Source organism: Oncorhynchus mykiss, chromosome 9 (assembly GCF_057628025.1).
Source record: "Oncorhynchus mykiss isolate SJ-2025 chromosome 9, ASM5762802v1, whole genome shotgun sequence".
Lineage (NCBI taxonomy): Eukaryota > Metazoa > Chordata > Actinopteri > Salmoniformes > Salmonidae > Oncorhynchus > Oncorhynchus mykiss.
The window spans coordinates 50,657,727-50,676,818 of record NC_143030.1 but is presented as its reverse complement, the minus strand read 5'-3'; the positions used below and the strand labels follow the sequence as shown (position 1 = coordinate 50,676,818).

Below are 19,092 nucleotides of genomic sequence, written 5' to 3'. Positions count from 1 at the left end.
GATGAGACGAGATAGTAGCTACTAAAACAATTGGATACCACGAAATTGGGGAGAAAAAGGGGTAAAATTCACACACAAAATCCACAAAAAAACACAAAAAACAAGCTAGAATGGTCCAAACACACCAAGACAGTCGTGAAGAGGGCACGACAAAGCTTATTCCCTCTCAGGAAACTAAAAAGATTACAGCTGCAACATCGAGAACACTGGTTGCATCACTGCCTGGTACGTCAATTGCTCGGCCTCCGACCACTAGGCACTACAGAGGGTAGTGCGTACTGCCCGGTACATCACTGGGGCTAAGCTGTCTGCCATCCAAGACCTCTACACCAGGCGGTGTCAGAGGAAGGCCCTAAAAATGTACCCCAGCCACCCCAGTCATAGACTGTTCTCTCTACTACTGCATGGCAAGCAGTACTGGAGTGCTAAGTCTAGGACAAAAAGGCTTCTCAACAGTTTTTACCCCCAAGCCACAAGACTTCTGAACAGGTAATCAAATGGCTACCCGGACTATTTGCATTGTGTGCCCCCTCCCCCAACCCCTCTTTTACGCTGCTGCTACTCTCTGTTTATCATATATGCATAGTCACTTTAACTATACACTCATGTACATACTACCTCAATTGGGCCGACCAACCAGTGCACCCGCACATTGGCTAACCGGGCCATCTGCATTGTGTCCCGCCACCCGCCAACCCCTTTTTTACACTACTGCTACTCTCTGTTCGTCATATATGCATAGTCACTTTAACCATGTCTACATGTACAGTGGGCAGAACAAGTACTTGATACACTGCCGATTTTGCAGGTTTTCCTACTTACAATGCATGTAGAGGTCTGTAATTTGTATCATAGGTACACTTCACCTGTGAGAGACGGAATCTAAAAATCCAGAAAATCACATTGTATGATTTTTAAGTAATAAATTAGCATTTTATTTTTTACTGTTGTTTTTATTCTTTACTTACCTATTGTTCACCTAATACCTTTTTTCAATATTGGTTAGAGCCTGTAAGTAAGCATTTCCCTGTAATACCTGTTGTATTCGGCGCACGTGACAAATACACTTTGATTTGATGATGTCAAAGTGTTTACTTGTGATGTCATCAGAAATACTTATCTGCTATCTTTGTGACCACAAAACATAGAAATCCATGATGTTCCCATGTGGATATTGGGGTGGTACTGAAGATTAATATGGGGTTGACATTATTTTTTTTACATTTACCTTTGTCAACCCATTTACTTGTTTCAAACCTGTTTTTAACATTTCTTCCTTTGCCCCACAGTGGCTGCAGTCAGGGTGAGCCCGTGTCACTCCCGCCAGCCCTCCATAATCTCAGATGCCTCGGCCTTGGAGGGCGACCGCTCATCCACCCCCAGTGATATCAACTCCCCCCGCCACCGGACACACTCCCTCTGTAATGTAAGAGCTGCCCACCCCTTCAAGTAATCAACTCCTTCACAACTCTACTCTAATCCTTATCTCTCCCAATATCTCCAGTGGCTGGCGCTAAATTTGGTTCTGGGTTACGAGATTACTCTACTCCTAGCCTGGTCCCAGATTTGTTTGTGCTGGTTTGCCAACTCCCAAGTCTGCACAAACAGATCTTGGACCAGGCTACTCTACTCCCCATCTCTGAAAGCATGCCCCTTGTGCTGTAGTTGAGGGAGTTTCACCAGAACAGGCCGTCTTTAAAAAAGTAGGTTTTATTTGGGATAGCTGCCTAATATATGTCTACATAGAGTTGCGTTACGAATGGGAGAAATTACATTTTGACAGATTATGTGTTGGTTTCTGGCTAGCTTAAGATCAGCTCCTGTGAAACGTATGTTGATGTTATTCCAGCCACTTCAACTGTGGTTTTGCCACTCTCACTTCATGTATTCATTTCTTTGAATGTGCTCCCTATCAGATAACAGACACATGCCTGACTAGTTCACTCAGTATCACTTCACCTCTTTCTGTCTCTCTCTCTTTCTCTCAATCACTTTCCTTCACTCGCTATGTGTTGTATATTTCTGTTCTTCTCATCTCTTTATCTCTGCATCTCATTCTCTCTGATCTCTCATCTGTCTCTCCCTGCAGTCACTAGAGGATCTGGAGGACCAGAAGCGTAAGAAGAAGAAAGAGAAGATGGGCCTGGGCTCTCTGTCACGTGTCTTCGCCCGGGGAAAGCAGCGCAAGTCAATGGACCCGGGTCTGTTTGACGGTACTTCAACTCCTGATTATTACATAGAGGAAGATGCAGACTGGTGAAAAGGTGGCAGAGAGTCCCACCTGTGTCCCTGAGTGGTGATGCATAAGAGGGTTTTCTGTCAGTGTGTGCGCGTGTGTTTGGCCGTACGTGTGGGTGTGTGTGTTTAGCCGTGTGTGTGTGTGTGCCTGTCCATGGTTGGAGACCATGTGAGAAGCCTGAGGCGCATCTTGCGTCGCTGAAGTTTAAAATATTACAAGCAAATTGCATCTGTATGTACAGTACTGTAAATAGAGTGAACAGTGTAACCACAGCCGGGATCCTTACTACGTGTGGATGTTTACTGTATCTGCAGAGCAAAAAGTGGTTGTATTTGATTATTTTAATTGTCTTTATATTTTTAACTTTTGTTTTCGATAACTGGAAACTTGAAGGACTGCTGTATGTGTAAATAACAATCATTGTGCACTTTGTGCTTGTAAATGTATTTTTTGCCCTGAATGCCTTTTTTTTTGTCATAATTTTTGACCTCCTCCCTGCTTTTTGTTTAACTTCTACTCCCTATTCATTGTCCTGCTTGGTCCATTCCCTCCACACGGCCATTTTGAGGAAAGTTTATTCTAACGTTAAGACTCCTCAACTAACCTCTAGTCATCCTGTGATCTGATGTCTAAAACTCCCTAAATACCCACATCTTCATTATCCTCCCGATCACCAAGAAAGTTCAAAGACATTTCTTGACTGTTGTTCAAATCAAAATTTTAAACGGGCAATCTGCGATTGCTACATAAATATTTAGACTTTTAAATTAATTATATATATCCCAAAATATATGTTTTTTTCTGTAAAGAATGTAACTTTAAGTTGACTGTATAGCCTCTAAACAAGGTTAAAACTAAAATGTTGATATTATGAATGGTCAGTCCCTGTATTCATTGCTCTGTCCATGATTTTGAGAGAGGTTACATTTATCCAGCCCCATCCCTCAGCTTTTTACCAAAACAGCAGTGGGGTGATTGCTTTGTTATTGTTTAAACTGCAGATTGCTCCTTTAAGATGTCAGAATACAAATCGACTCCAACCTGTAGTCCAAAACATTTGGATTTCTAATATGAGCTCAGGCCCAAAAAAATTCACAAGGCCATCCCCCACATGAAACAAAAGCTGAAAACGGAGGAAATCGACTAACAATTCTATCGTCCCCGATCCAAGCATGTCAAATGTGCATGTGTAGAGCTACCTGTTTCCTAAATGCATGGCAACTGTGGCGAAGGTGCATAAATATGGAGGAATTCAGATATGATGTCATTGTTTTAGCACTACCCACAGAGTTCTTGTGGAGCGCGACATGGTTCTTTATGCCAGTAAATCAGCACAATCTAAGCTCATTTTTCAGTTTAAAAAAACAAACATTTCTGCAGTCTACTGTTCTAATACCATAACAACAAACAGTAACGGAGAGCAATGTACTGTAGGGCAAACTTAGCAAACAAGGAATTTGTTGTAAGTACATGGGAGCCGTCATCTTTGCACCTTCGCCATTGATAATGAATAAGGCAGACATTTTAGTAGCCTCGCCAATACCTGCTGCTAACATGCGTCCTTTGTCCTGATCTTGTCTCGATCTTGTCCTGATCTTGCACGTTTACACTTATAAGATTAGGTCAAAATCCATTCACAATGCGTCTTTTAATTGTCTACACCTGTCTAAAAATGTGGGCACAATGAGAATGAGGACAAGATCAGGACAAATGACGCATATTACAACCAAGTATAAACGTGGCTAGAGAGTCAAAACGAGTTATGGGAGTCAGCAAGTTCTAAAATATTAGTTTTTACAACTTTACATACATCGCTTAAATAGGCATTGATGGCTCATCCCCCCTGTAATGTATTTGTCAAACAAGTTTAAAAAAATACATTTTTAAAAGTATTGGAAATGTGACATCCTCGAATTCATATTCTGGGGGATTCCTAAAAGTTTAACATTTCGACAGCTTCCAGAGAGCAGGTCGTGTCGCACTGCTTTGCTTTATCCTGGCCAGGTCGCAGTTGTAAATGAGAACTTGTTCTCAACTAGCTTACCTGGTTAAATAAAGGTGAAATAAATCAAATCAAAATTTGGCTCTAGAGTTTTAATCCTATTTTCATTACGAGGATTATCACAGTGTTAAGAGGGAAATCAGACATAATTCAGTCTGCTTTTTCTCTAAATGACCATTGTCTTCCAAACTTTCTGCAGAATAAATTAATGCCATTCTCAAATATATCGTATATAATTGTAGCTCTAAAATACAATATAACTTACAAGCTTGTCATGGTTTCACTGTAACAAGTGGCTCTAATTTGAAATTGATTGAAAAATCATGTTTGAAATTGTATACAGTAGATAACGCTGATTCATCCTGAAAAGTGCACTACCTTGCAACCTATTTGGGAATGAGGGTCAGTCTGACAGACATTATAGATTCAGGTTTGATTGACAGGTGTGGGGGGTGTGTGGATGGCACAAGAGGTTGGAAGGGTTGAGAGAGGGAAGTATTTCTGATGAGAGGTTGCCCTGCGTGTTAATACCAAATTGAGCCAGGCTAATCAAACTGAAACAAATGCACACCTTAGACACCCCCCCCCCCCCCCCCCCCCTCCCTAGTAACCCCTGTGCTGGACTAAAAAACAGCAGTCAGATTTGGAGGTTCAAGCCATTGCTGAAAAGGCAATTAAATAGGTGCCCAAGGTTAATAGTGTTTTACCCCGGGGAACAAAACACATTAGATTAAATGAGTATCTTTTCCCTTTTTCCCTGAGCAGAAGCTTTATTGGAAACCCCATGTAAGACTGCTGGCTAACGGGTCATCCTACCTGCTAGAAAATGGAAACACTCATTAAAATGAAAGGGCAGCTTTAGCAATTGGAGGTCCCTCAATAAGCATTTATAGGATTATTATATATGGGACATAATACAAATTGTATCTCATTCATAGGCATCACACTCATAGATGCTTATGTCAACAACCACAGGTTGCATACCATGTGCCATGTGGATGGTAGCTGACATAAGCAGTTATAACTGTTTTGCTGGAGACTGTATTGACTCACCCTTGATGGTGTAATTAAGGGTCCGTTTATTGAAGTTATTATTCAGGGTCCTTAGATCAAAAGGAGTATCTGGAAAACCGGAATAATATTAGGGAAAAAAGGAATAGCTCTACGGAATTTCTATCGGAATATTAAAGTATCCTTTCCTGCTGGGACGCCACATCAGATGACCATTATATCATTTTATGTTGCAACAAAATTCCCTCTCATTTCACGGTCGAATATTTTCATTTTTTTGTAAATTATGAAACACTATTGAAATTACTATTAAAGAGTTTTATTTAAAGTCAAATAATTGGTCTCAACTGAGGCTCAAGCCATGAGGACTAGAAGATGTTTAGCACTGGAGGGCAAAGTGAAGAACCTTTTAATGGCATGGCAACAAAATATGCGAAAGATCTAAATGAGAAGAATTATTTTAAAATAAAATAAATAACACTGAATTTCCACGTGGCCTTCCTCTCTTCCCTGTGTTTGTTTGTTTGTTTGTATGTATGTTTGTGGTATGGCTTTAATCCTAATTCCTCTTGTCGTGCTGGGGGCTGACATCTTCTGTCACATGAGTGGCAGAGTCCATCTTTGACCGGGCCCTGTCCCAACTCTCCCAAATGGCTGCTTGTCCTTCTTGACTCCTTCACTTCATGGCCAATTAGACGAGACCTGATTTCAACCTGATCTCATATTTTTTTTTGTTCAAGCAGTTTGAGTGCTTTTCATAAAGGAGATGAGGGAGGGGTGCCATTTGAGATTGTTGGAAAGCAGCCCTTACTATATGTGAGCACACAGTGTCAGTAACCTTCTCCCATGACCTCTAACCTCTCTAATACTACTACCACCCTGCTTGACCTCTGACCTCCCCTGGACTTGCAACACAGTCTCGTAACCCAGGAAGCCGCCATGTGTACACTTCACACCCAATACTACAGTACTCTCCATTGGTTCTCGACAGCACATTTAGCCTCCTAAAACTAGGGCTGTGTTCATTGGGCACCAAATGGAAGAAAATGGACTGAAACAGGGAGAGATGCAATTATTTTTTTCCTCACAAAAACGCATTCTGTTGTGTGCCCTAATGAACATGATCCAGTGCTGTCAAGCTGGGTTGCAGACTGTGCGGGTGTGCGGACTCCGGATGTTAGGAACATGCTCGTTTTAAATCCAGTGCTGCTTCAAGTTGACCAGTTTTTGGAATAGAATATAATAATTTAATTTTTCCATTATTAAGGAACTTTTTTTCTTCAAGTGGTTCAGTAAGCTACACACACAGTAGACCTACTAGGACTACCTCTGGACAAGGTTACACAAAAAACAAACAGACAGGAGACAGGATGACAACATTGTAGCCATGAGCGATAGCGGAGCAGACAAATTTCATGATAAGGGTAGTTCATCAAGAAATGACATTGACCAGCAGCAACATTAAGGAGCTTGAGCTTGCTATGACCCACATGGTAGCACTTTACTTGACACCCACTGTCATAACACGTTATGACACGGTCATGACACGTTATGACACGGTCATAACCATGACATAATATGTCAACAGCTGACATAACTCAACCTGTCCTAATGACCTGTCCTAATGTGGTCCTAACACTGTCATGACACACATATTTAGTATAACTGTTGTGACATATATTGCATTATTTTATGGCTGGTTATGACACCTACATAAGAGTGTCAAACCTCACAAAACCTACCACAGTAGTAATTTTATTATGACTGGTTATGACATCTACATAAGAGTGTCAAACCCCACAAAACCTGCCATGGTAGTTATTTTATTATGGCTGGTTATGACATCTACATAAGAGTGTCAAACTCACAAAACCTACCACACAATGTAAAACATTCCATTATACCATAGCCATAGTCAACCGTATGTTTATGTTATATAACATTTTCTGAAATTGACCATATTAAATTATCATTGTAATTGCGTACAAATTGATGTCAGACATGCACCTACCCCAATACTCTGATGCTGATGACTGGGATGAATGCAGGAGCAGATTTCACCCTCTTTTTGACTGACGACTGAAATAAGGGCATGTACAGTGGGGCAAAAAAGTATTTAGTCAGCCACCAAAAGTTCTCCCACTTAAAAAGATGAGAGAGGCCTGTAATTTTCATCATAGGTACACTTCAACTATGACAGACAAAATGATGAAAAAAAATCCAGAAAATCACATTGTAGGATTTTTAATGAATTTATTTGCAAATTATGGTGGAAAATAAGTATTTGGTCAATAACAAAAGTTTATCTCAATACTTTGTTAAATACCCTTTGTTGGCAATGACAGAGGTCAAACGTTTTCTGTAAGTCTTCACAAGGTTTTCACACACTGTTGCTGGTATTTTGGCCCATTCCTCCATGCAGATCTCCTCTAGAGCAGTGATGTTTTGCAGACTGTGCCGCCTGTCTGTCCGCGTTGGCGGCTCTAGCACGGGACGTTGACCCCACTCCACCATAGTCTTTGCCCGCTTTTTTGTCCGCTTCAGTGGCCCCTTTAGACCGGCGATCCTTGCATCCGACCTCGGACTGGAGACCCTTGCAGCGGGTCCCAAATAGATGGGAGGCTCTGGCAGCTCCGGAGTGAAGGGCGGCTCTGGCAGCTCAGGACAGACGGGCGGCTCTGGCAGCTCAGGACAGACGGGCGGCTCTGGCAGCTCAGGACAGACGGGCGGCTCTGGCAGCTCCTGATTGACGGGCGGCTCTGGCAGCGCTGGACAGGAGGGAGCACCTGGAGGGAGGAGACGGAGAGACAGCCTGGTGCGTGGGGCTGCCACCGGAGGCCTGGTGCGTGGAGGAGGCACCGGATGGACCGGACCGTGGAGGTGCAGTGGAGGACTCGAGCACAGAGCCTGCACAACCTGTCCTGGCTGGATACTCCCCGTAGCCCGGCCAGTGCGGCGGGGTGGAACAGACCGCACTGGGCTGTGCTGGCTTACCGGGGACACCGTGCGTAGGGCTGGTGCCATATACCCCGGGCCGAGGAGACGCACTGGAGACCAGATGCGCTGAGCCGGCTTCATAGCACCTGGCTCGATGCCCACTCTAGCCCGGCCGATACGAAGCGCTGCGATGTAGCGCACCGGGCTATGCCTGCGCACTGGGGACACCGTGTGCCTCACGGCATAACACGGTGCCTGCCCGGTCCACCTCTCTCCACGGTAAGCACGGGGTGTTGGCTCAGGTCTCCTACCTGACTTAGCCACACTCCCCGTGTGCCCCCCCCCCCAAGACATTTTTGGGGCTGCCTCTCGTCCCTGTTGCACTGCCGTGCTAGCTCCTCATGATGCCGCCTCTCGGCTTTGGCTGCCTCCAGCTCTTCCCGGGGGCGGCGATATTCCCCAGCCTGTGCCCAAGGTCCCTTTCCGTCCAAAATCTCCTCCCATGTCAAGGAGTCCAGAACCCTCTGCTCCTGGTTACCACGCTGCTTGGTCCGGTTGTGGTGGGTGATTCTGTAATGAAATTCGTCTTCCTCTGACGAGGAGTATGACAGATCGGACCAATGTGCAGCGTGGTAAGTGTTAATCATTTTTAATGAAAAGACACTGAACACGAAAATACAAAATAACAAAGTGAAAGACAGAAACGAAAACGAAACAGTTCTGTATGGTGCAGATACACAACAGAAAATAATCACCCACAACTAAAATGGGGAAAACAGGCTACCTAAGTATGATTCTCAATCAGAGACAACGAACGACACCGGCCTCTGATTAAGAACCATACCAGGCCAAACACATAAATACTACATAGAAAAAAGAACATAGACTACCCACACCCACAGCATGCTGAAGCAAGTTGATGTTTCCGCCATTTTCAGACTGCTTAACAACTATTGATCCAGCACCCTTTCAACGTCAACATTTCACACAAATCAGAACCACAGCCTCATCATATTTAGCTGACGTTGATTGGACTAAATTGTTTTTGTTATCGGTTAGTTGTCGCTGTATTAGATGAAGCATAGGTGATTTGATGATGTTGAAGTTGAAATTGTGCTGGAATAGTGAAGGCAGCTCCTGTTTAACACTTTGCGACTTGCAGTAACTCTCTGGGGTTCTAAATCAATAGTTGTTTAGTGGTCCGAAAATGTCGGAAACATCAGGTTTCTTGACCTTGCTGTAGGTCATGTAACTGTTTGTTACATGCAATATGCTTAGTGGACTTCACAGGACAGATGTTGCTCTCCGGTTTTGTGATGAAACACGGGTGTGGTTGAATTTATTCTGCCACTCTGTCTTCTTATTGCCTCGGCCTTAGGCCTATATATGTATATCACGGTGGCAAGGCATATGAACTAACAGGTTATAGAGCAAACAACGCAATTATCACAACACAATATGGCTTTTTTTCTGTCTTGGCTTCCTTCCCCAGTGATTTTTACCCACGCACCGCTATTGATGCAGACATATATTTATTATGATGTAGAAGAACAACTTACATGCAGTTGATTGTCAGCAGCAGCAAGAGAGATCTTCTGCCTTTTGATCGTTCTGGGTTACTGCCAGACTAAGCAAAACATAGAGAGTGTGTTAAAAGACGTGATGATTAACTAGGCTATTGAATCACCAAGACGTGTTACGCACATTCAAAACAATAAAAAAAAGCTTGATTGGATTCACTACCATTCTTTAACTTTCATTTAGTTGGAGATGTGAAACCAACATAGTATTTGTACATCAAACCTGTCGGCAAGTTAATAGGCTATTTATTGTACTTCAAAAGTGATATTGAATTGTGTTTGTTGTTTAAACGCAACCAAATATCAACATTTGAAGGAAATGTGTCTTCTGCTTGGATAGATCCCTCTGTGCCACTGACTTAGTCTGGTTATTATTCCAGGACTAAATACATTTAAATCCAATCAAATCGAACTTTATATGAACTTTTAAGAAAGTTTGATTTGACTTAGTCCTATTCATTAACTTAGTTTTTTGGTTGAGAGGGATACGCGAATCCAACATATCGATTATAGATGTGTGTACAAACTGGAATTAAAGCCAGACTAAGTCCGGTGGCACGTATGGAACTATCCAAGCAGAAGATACAGCTCCTTCAAATGTTGATATGTGGTTACCTTGACAACCGAACACAATTCAACACGACTAAATAGCATTACATTTTAAATTAACCAGAGGTTGAAACCCTAGGTCTATTGTATTGTCTGTTTTAGTTTGAATTCTGGGTTGAATTGAAACAATAGCTGTTGATTACTTTGCAAATGCCATTTAGGTCTAAATAGCATCATTGATGATATGAGTGATAAAGTATGGTCCCATTTCATTGTCTCAGTTAAACCTACCCTTTGGAATGACTTCGATAGCAACAGTGAATCTATTTTGTTTTCAAGTGGAGATCTCTCAATAATCCTTCTTTTAATTGCACATTGGTCACAGTCAGTGACAAATATAATAGCTAAGCATGACTTGGATGGGGGACCCTTTGGTCCCCCATTGAAGATAGATCAATTCTCCAACAGGAGGTGCTGCCCAGCCTATTTTTCTTTTTCTCATAGTGGTCATAATGTTGACGTTCTGACGTTGTTTCAAAGGTACAAATTCAAATTCATTTTATACAAAATTTGTCCATGATGAAATGTGATTACCATGATGACATAATCCTGTTATTGAATTTTTACCCTCAAAACAACCGTGTATGTCGATGACTTTTTCCCACATAGCTTCCACATCACAATACGAGGACAAATTATTTTGAAACAACGCTGACTCAACCAGTTTGTGCCCAGTGGGATTGCCTCCAACGTCTCCGTTAATTTGATAAGCTTTATCACAAAAGTCAGAGGGAACGCATATCTCCATGGAGGGTCAACATGGGGTAATATAATCTGTTTAGAAGTAGCCCTTAGCCCTCATATTTATTAATAGGGGTTGTAGACACTTTCACAAGTGAGAGTCTAGTTTTATTTTTTGGAGGACAATGGCTGTTATTCATCTGTTTTATAGTACAGCATATCAAATCAATGTAGAAATCCAGGTGCATCGCCTTTGGTATTATTGTTTCAAAACACAGAGTGAGTGTTGAGCAGGGTGTAATGAAACCTTCTCACACTGTCACGCACAAACTGCTCCCAACGCAGACAGACTGGCCCGTCTCCATGGCAACTGGTTGCTCTTCAAACGTCTGTTGGACAGTGGAGGCTGGTGGTTTTGAATTTGTGGTGCCCGTCTTGGCTCCTTCCCATGCTGGTTAAACTGAAGCAGCCATCTGGACTGGGTGGGAGGGTCCCAGAGATAACCTCACTCAACTGCTCTATTTAAATACTCTTTTCACGCTATCGTGCCGACCCGAACCGTACAGTGCTGGCTCAGCTTGGTTTGGCTCAGTAGTGTGAAAAGGTTAGATATATATATATATATATTATAAGCGTGCACCTAAACAGACAGTCTGCTCAAATTTGTGCGTTACTCTAGCTCGTAGCCAATTATTAGGTTGTTTGAGAAACAGTACATGCTATCGTGGCGGGGATACCGAAAGTGTCTACTAGCAATGTCAAACTTGAACTTTTACTGACCAATTAGCAGGCTGTTTGTTTGCATGAACCAAACACGATAATGAATGTACCATCTCTGATGGTTTTGTTTTTTGTTTTTTTCTTTGCTACACTTCCTGCCGTGAATCAAGAAAGACTGACGGAATGGTGAAGGAAATCATTGGGGAGGAAACTGTGCAGAATGAATACCTGTTGTTCTGTTTTGCCAGACACCCACTGAGACTGAAACACCTGTTCTGTGCTGATAGTATAGGGTATGGGGTTGTGCTGCAATGTTTTCACATCTTTATTATGCAACCAAGTGTGAACACAAAGCAGCCATAGAGAGTGGAGGCCCTTTCAAGAAGCTAGCAGGACAATTCCTCCATTCTTCTGTGTCCTTACCTTGGGATATGACTAGGCTCTTAGCCATAATGTAATTATAAGTCATTCTTCATTTGGTGCCCCCCCCCCCCCCCCGCCCCCACCCACCCGCCCAAAAAATGGCAGCAATTTTCCAGAAGGACTGAAGACAGCTTACAACATTGTCGTTGAGTGGGTAATTTAAAAAAGCAATGTGAATCTGCTACAGTATAAGCCTGATGACAAAAACCTTGAAACGATCATCTCATTATTCTTGTGTCATTCTTATTTCAATGATAAGGACTACATAACCCTGGTATTTCTGATGAGTTGTGTGATTATTGCTACAGGAAAAATTACCTTTATGTTGTACATATTTTAATGATAATACTTTTTTTTCACTGAGGGACGATACCATTCGTTTATACAGTAGAAGTTCATGCCAAAGAAGCCTTAGACCGCCACCTGCTGGCGTATTCACTAACAAGGCAAAGGGGATATCGCTTTTGAAGGAGACTGCACTCCTCCTACACGTTGATCAGATAGTTAATAAACTCTCCCTATTCAACTAATGACCCTAGCTATGATCTATAGGGACCTCACTTGCTTACACAATTGCGTTCATAACAAAGTACAATACTATATCATTATTACGGTGCGGGTTTGCTCCTCTCTGTTGTCAAGGAGCTGGTCTTGCAGGCTAATATTGACAGATAAGGCATAATGGCTAAGCGGTGTTTAACAGCTACTCTTTGCATGGACTTCATAAATACTTCATAAGTTTGTTTGAAACTTCGAATAGTTTCTTTACAAACTGTTTTGAGCCCTGGCAAACTATTGGATTGGGCTATGCGCTAGAGCTGTCAAGTAGTCAAACTGTGTTATATCATTCCAAAGTTCTGTCCCATAAACAGAAGCCAAACAGCAGAGCAAGGGCTCTCTGTCTCCTTTTGGTTACTATGATCCTTGTCTGTTCTTATAGAAGAGCCACTGCCCCCTTACGACCACTCTCTCACCTTCCAAAATCATCCTGCTCATATCTCTCCTCCCACTCCCCCTCGCCCACCTATCCAGACTCAGACAGTCTCTCAAGCCCCACCCGCCTCAGTCTCAGCCTATCGGACGGGGAGGATCAGCTGGACCGCCTCCAGCAGGTGGAGCTTGCCCGCGGCATGCCCATGTCGCTGTGGAGGGCGGGCACCGTGCAGGCCTGGCTGGAGGTCGTCATGGCGATGCCCATGTACATTCGCGCCTGCTCAGAGAATGTGAAGAGTGGCAAGGTATGATCCGAGATGACGTCAAACTGTAGGAAGACTTAGGCCAGTATTCAATCAAAACAATGTGGCTTTCTGGATATCTCTTTCAGAGGTTGATTCATTTGATTTTCACATCAGCATGTCCTGACGGTGGAGAGAGTTGACATTTGATACAGAAATGGACAGATTGGTTGTGTGTGCTGGAGCCTGGAGACTTTCCGTCAAGAGATTGTCCGTTTCTAAATCAATTGTCAACTCCACCCATCCAGTACATGCTGCTGCGTAAATCAAAGGTATTTGTGAAATCACAATCTGGAAATCCACTACAGCTACAATAGAGTGTGGTTTGACCTTTGACCCCTTTGCAGGTGCTGCTGGGCCTGTCAGATGAGGACCTGGAGCTGGGGTTAGGGGTCACCAGCTCTATGCACCGCAGGAAGCTCCGGCTGGCCATCGAGGACTACAGGGAAGCCGAGAGCGGCAGGGGGTGAGATGCTCAGCTCCTCATACTCCCTCTCTCACAAAAAACAGCTCTAGCATCAGATTACCCAACCCCAAATCTTAACCTTAAACATTGGGAGGGTATTTGGGAGGCTGTTTGCTACATCAAGTGTGAGATGGTAAAACATGAATAACACTTTTTTATCAAACTGCATAACACCATATGTGACAGGCACACTAATGTAAGCAAGGTTAAACGTTCATCAGAGCTAGAGATATACAGGGTTTGGCAAACACAGATTTGGAATTCGAGCTGTTGCCACCAAGCGTTCCAAAGCAGTTAACACCAGAATGTAAGTTGTAATGTTATTGCTTTCAAGAAGAGTTTGTGTCAATTCCAGGCTAGCTCCTGTATGTTGAATTGGACATGGATTCAATTCAACCTCTGGAGTGGCTGGAATTGGAATGAACTACCCCAACACCACTGTCTGGGAATATAAGTCCAATATGGAGGATATACTCTTTACACCGCAGAGAGCAAAAATGATTGCAATCACGTTAGGCTGACGTTTGCACAAAAAGCCCTGTTTCGCAAAAATGTTGTGCACAAATTGTTTACATCCCTGTTAGTGAGCATTTCTTATTTGCCAAGATAATCCATCCACCTGACAGGTGTGGCATATCAAGCAGTTGATTAAACAGCATGATCATTACACAGGTGCACCTTGTGCTGTGGACAATTAAAGGCCACTCAAAAATGTGCAGTTTGTCACGTAACACTATGCCCCAGATATCTCAAGTAAACTCTTTTCTTCTCTCTTTTTGCTCCAGGCTGTCCAAGGCTGCAGACATGGACCACCACTGGGTGGCCAAGGCCTGGCTGAGCGACGTAGGGCTGCCACAGTACTCTCAGGCCTTCCACACACACCTGGTGGATGGGCGCATGCTCAACTCCCTGACGCGCCGGGACCTTGAGAGGTCCCTCAATGTCACCAAGAAGGCCCACCAGGTCAGCCTGGTGCTGGGCATCGAGCTGCTGCACACGCTCCACTTCGATAAGGAGGTAGGTGTCATGCAAACAGCAAACTGTATATGCTATACATAAACATTACCAATACATGACATGTTCAAAAGTGCACTGAGCTTACATACTGGACATACAGATATACAGTGCATTCGGGAAGTATTCAGATCCCTTCCCTTTTTCCACATTTTGTTACTTTACTGCCTTATTTTAAAATGGATCAAATAAATACAAATCCTCATCAATCTACACACAATACCCCATAGTTACAAAGCGAAAACAGGTTTTTAGAAATATTTGGAAATATATAAAAACCAGAAGTACCGTATTTACATAAGTACTCAGACCCTTTGCTATGAGATTCGAAATTGATCTCAGATGCATCCTGTTTCCCAATGATCATCCTTGAGCTGTTTCTACAACTTGATTGGAGTCCGCCTGTGGTAAATTCAATTGATTAGACTTGATTTGGAAAGGCACACACCAATCTACAGTATACCAGTCAAAATTTTGGACACACCTTCTCATCCAAGGGTTGTCTTTATTTTTTTTACTATTTTCTACATTGTATAATAATAGTTGAGACTTCAAAACTATGAAATAACACATATGGAATAATTTAGTAACCAAAAAAGTGTTAAACAAATCAAAATATATTTTATATTTGAGATTCTTCAAAATAGCCACCCTTTGCCTTGATGACAGCTTTGCACACTCTTGGCATTCTCTCAACCAGCTTCATGAGGAAAGCTTTTCCAACAGTCTTGAAGGAGTTCCCACATATAGTGAACACTTGTTGGCTGCTTTTCCTTCACTCTGCAGTCCAACTCATCTCAAACCATCTCAAAGGCCAGGTCATCTGATTCAGCACCATCACTCTCCTTCTTGGTCAAATAGCCCTTACACAGCCTGGAGGTGTGTTTTGGGTCTATGTCCCATTGAAAAACAAATGGTAGTCCAACTAAGCGCAAACCAGATGGGATAGCGGATCGCTGCAGAATGCTGTGGTAGCCATGCTGATTAAGTGTACCTTGAATTGGAAATAAATCACGACAGTGTCATCAGCAAAGACCCCCTCACACCATCACACCTCCTTTGTGTTTCACGAACCACACATGCAGAGATCATCCTTTCACCTACTCTGAGTCTCACAAAGACACAGCGGTTGGAACCAAAAATCTCCCATTTGGACTCCAGACCAAAGGACAGATTTCCACATGTCTATTGCTCGTGTTTCTTGGCCCAAGCAAGTATCTTATTTTATTGGTGTCCTTTAGATGTGATTTCTTTGCAGCAATTCTACCATGAAGGCTTGATTCACGCAGTCTAATCTGAACAGTTGATGTTGAAATGTGTCTGTTATTTGAACTCTGTGAAGCATTTATTTGGGCTGCAATTTGAGGTGCAGTTAACTCTAATGAACTTATCCTCTGCAGCAAAGTTAACTCTAGGTCCTCCTAACTGTGGCGGTCCTCATGAGAGCCAGTTTCATCATAGCACTTGATGGTTTTTGGTACTGCACTTGGAGAAACTTTAAAAGTTCTTGAAATGTTCTGGATTGACTGATCTTCATGTCTGAAAGTAATGATGGACTATCGTTTCTCTTTGCTTACTTGAGCTGTTCTTGCCAAAATATGAACTTGGTCTTTTACCAAATAGGGCTATCTTCTGTATACCACCCCTACCTTGTCACAACACAACTGATTGGCTCAAATGCATTAAGAAAGAAAGAAATTCCACAAATTAACTTTTAACAAGGCACACATGTTAATTGAAATGCATTCGAGGTGACTACCTCATGAAGCTGGTTGAGAGAATGCCAAGACTGTGAAAAGCTGTCATCAAGGCAAAGGATGGCTACTTTAAAGAATCTCAAGTATAAAATATATTTTTATAAAATATAAAATATATTTTTTACACTTTTTTGGTTACTGCATGATTCCATATGTGTAATTTCATAGTTTTGATGTCGTCACTATTATTCTACAATGTAGAAAATAGTAAAAATACATTTTAAAAAACCTGGAATGAGTAGGTGTGTCCAAACTTTTGACTGGTATAGTATTTAAAGGGCTCCCGAGTGGCGCAGTGTTCTAAGACACTGCATCTCAATACAAGAGGTGTCACTGCAGTACCTGGCTCAAATCCATGTTGCATCACATCTGGCTGTGATTGGGAGTCCCATAGGGAGGCGCACAATTGGCCCAGCGTCGTCCAGGTTTGGCCGGGGTAGGCCTTCATTGTAAATTAGAATTTGTTCTTAACTGACTTGCCTAGTTAAATAAATGTTAAATAAAAGTCCCACAGTTGACACTGCATATCAGAGAAAAACCCAAGCCATGAGGTCTAAGGAATTTGAGACAGGATTGTGTTGAGGCACAGATCTGGGGAAGGGTACCAAAACATTTCTGCAGCATTGAAGGGCCCCAAGAACACAGTGGCCTCGATCATTCATTAAATGGAAGAAGTTTGGAACCAACAAGACTCTTCCTAGAGCTGGCTGCCTGGCCAAAGGGCACCTAAAAGACTCTCAGACCATGAGAAACAAGATTTTCTGGTCTGATGATACCAAGATTGAACTCTTTGGCCTGAATACCAAGTGTCACGTCTGGAGGAAACCTGGCACCATCCTTATGGTGAAGCATGGTGTTGACATCCTCATGCTGTGAGGGTGTTTTTCAGCAGCAGCGACTGGGAGACTGGGAGTTGGGATCGAGGGAAAGATGAACTGAGTATAGAGAGATCCTTGATGAAAACCTGCTCTAGAGCACTCAGGACCTCAGACTGAGGTGAAAGTTCACCTGCCAACAGAACAACGACACTAAGCACACAGCCAAGACAACGCAGAAGTGGCTTTGGGACAAGTCTTTGAAAGTCCTTGAGTGGCCCAGCCAGAGCCTGGACTTGAACCCGATCTAACATTTCTGAAGAGACCTGAAAATAGCTGTTCACCAATGCTCCCCATCCAACCTGACATAGCTTGAGAGGATCTGCAGAGAAGAATGGAAGAAAATCCCCCAAAACAGGTGTGCCAAGCTTGTAGCGTCATACCCAAGAATACTCGAGGCTGTTATCGCTGCCAAAGGTGCTTCAACAAAGTACCAAGTAAAGGGTCTAAATACTTACGGTATGTAAATGTGATCTTTAAGTTTTTTTTGTTTTCTTTACATTTGCAAAAATTTCTGCAAACCAGTTATTGCTTTGTCGTTATGGGGTATTGTGTGCAGATTGATGAAGGGAAAAAACAAACAATTGAATCTATTTTAGAATAAGGCTGGAATGTATCAACATTTGAAAAAAGTCAAGGGTTCTGAATACTTTCCGAATGCACTGTAGACGTTACAGATATGTATGTGTGTATACATGTTGGCTACAATACATGTCATTTCATTCACTCGGACACACATCTGTGATCTATGGGTGGAAGAAAAGTTTATTTGAATGTCAAATTAAATGTGGTGTGTGTGTGTGTGTGTGTGTGTGTGTGTGTGCGTGCGTGCGTCTCAACTCTCTCCAGGCCCTCCAGGCCAGACGGGCTCAGTGTGAGCATCAGAACCTGGATCCCGTGGTATGGACGTGTCATCGGGTCGTTAAGTGGGTCCGAGACATTGACCTTAAGGTGGGGTCTAGGGTTCATTATCATCCCAACAACACTGGCACAATCAAGTACTGTGAGAACATGGTATCTGACGTTTACACTCAGTCCTCATTGATACATCTTTGACACTTAGGATAAGATCTGACCGGTGTCAGTATCTAACCTGAAAAAGCTTACAAATGGTTACATTTGCTTACAAATAGTTACCAATCATTCTATACACAAAGTATGCATTAAAACAGAATTGTGCATACTGCAAACCAATTCAAATCATGCTAAGAGATCATTGTGTGTTTATTGACAATAGACAGAGAGCTTTTATGTGTTGTTATAATGCATGGGGGAGTGTAGGAAATTGCGTCAGGTTTATTGACACTCCCTGTCTGTGCAGAAAGATAAAGGAAAGGGCCTTTGTGATCAATTCTGAACCGCTCGTCATCTCTGTGGTTACTGCACAGTGAGTCACGGCTTCAATAAATGGATAGTAGACAGGAGTTTTATTGATATGGACTACATTTAGTTCAGAACAACTATGAAAATCAAAGGTGTTTTCATCTGAAGAGCCCAACTCAATATTGTCAGTCAAACCCTTTTCAATCAAATGTTGAGGGTT

At 42.6% G+C, this 19,092-nt stretch overlaps 1 protein-coding gene across 4 annotated transcripts in view; it reads left to right on the top strand.

The window, feature by feature from the left end:
• Nucleotides 1–19,092, top strand: part of kazna (kazrin, periplakin interacting protein a) — a 231,593-nt gene that overhangs the window by 209,596 nt on the left and 2,905 nt on the right. For all 4 annotated transcript variants that reach the window (XM_036988141.2, XM_036988140.2, XM_036988143.2 and 1 more), the window contains 6 exons: nucleotides 1,290–1,426; nucleotides 2,090–2,213; nucleotides 13,235–13,440; nucleotides 13,785–13,903; nucleotides 14,689–14,920; nucleotides 18,399–18,500. In XM_036988141.2, the coding sequence (XP_036844036.1) occupies nucleotides 1,290–1,426; nucleotides 2,090–2,213; nucleotides 13,235–13,440; nucleotides 13,785–13,903; nucleotides 14,689–14,920; nucleotides 18,399–18,500 (920 nt within the window). The remainder of the gene's footprint in view (nucleotides 1–1,289; nucleotides 1,427–2,089; nucleotides 2,214–13,234; nucleotides 13,441–13,784; nucleotides 13,904–14,688; nucleotides 14,921–18,398; nucleotides 18,501–19,092) is intronic.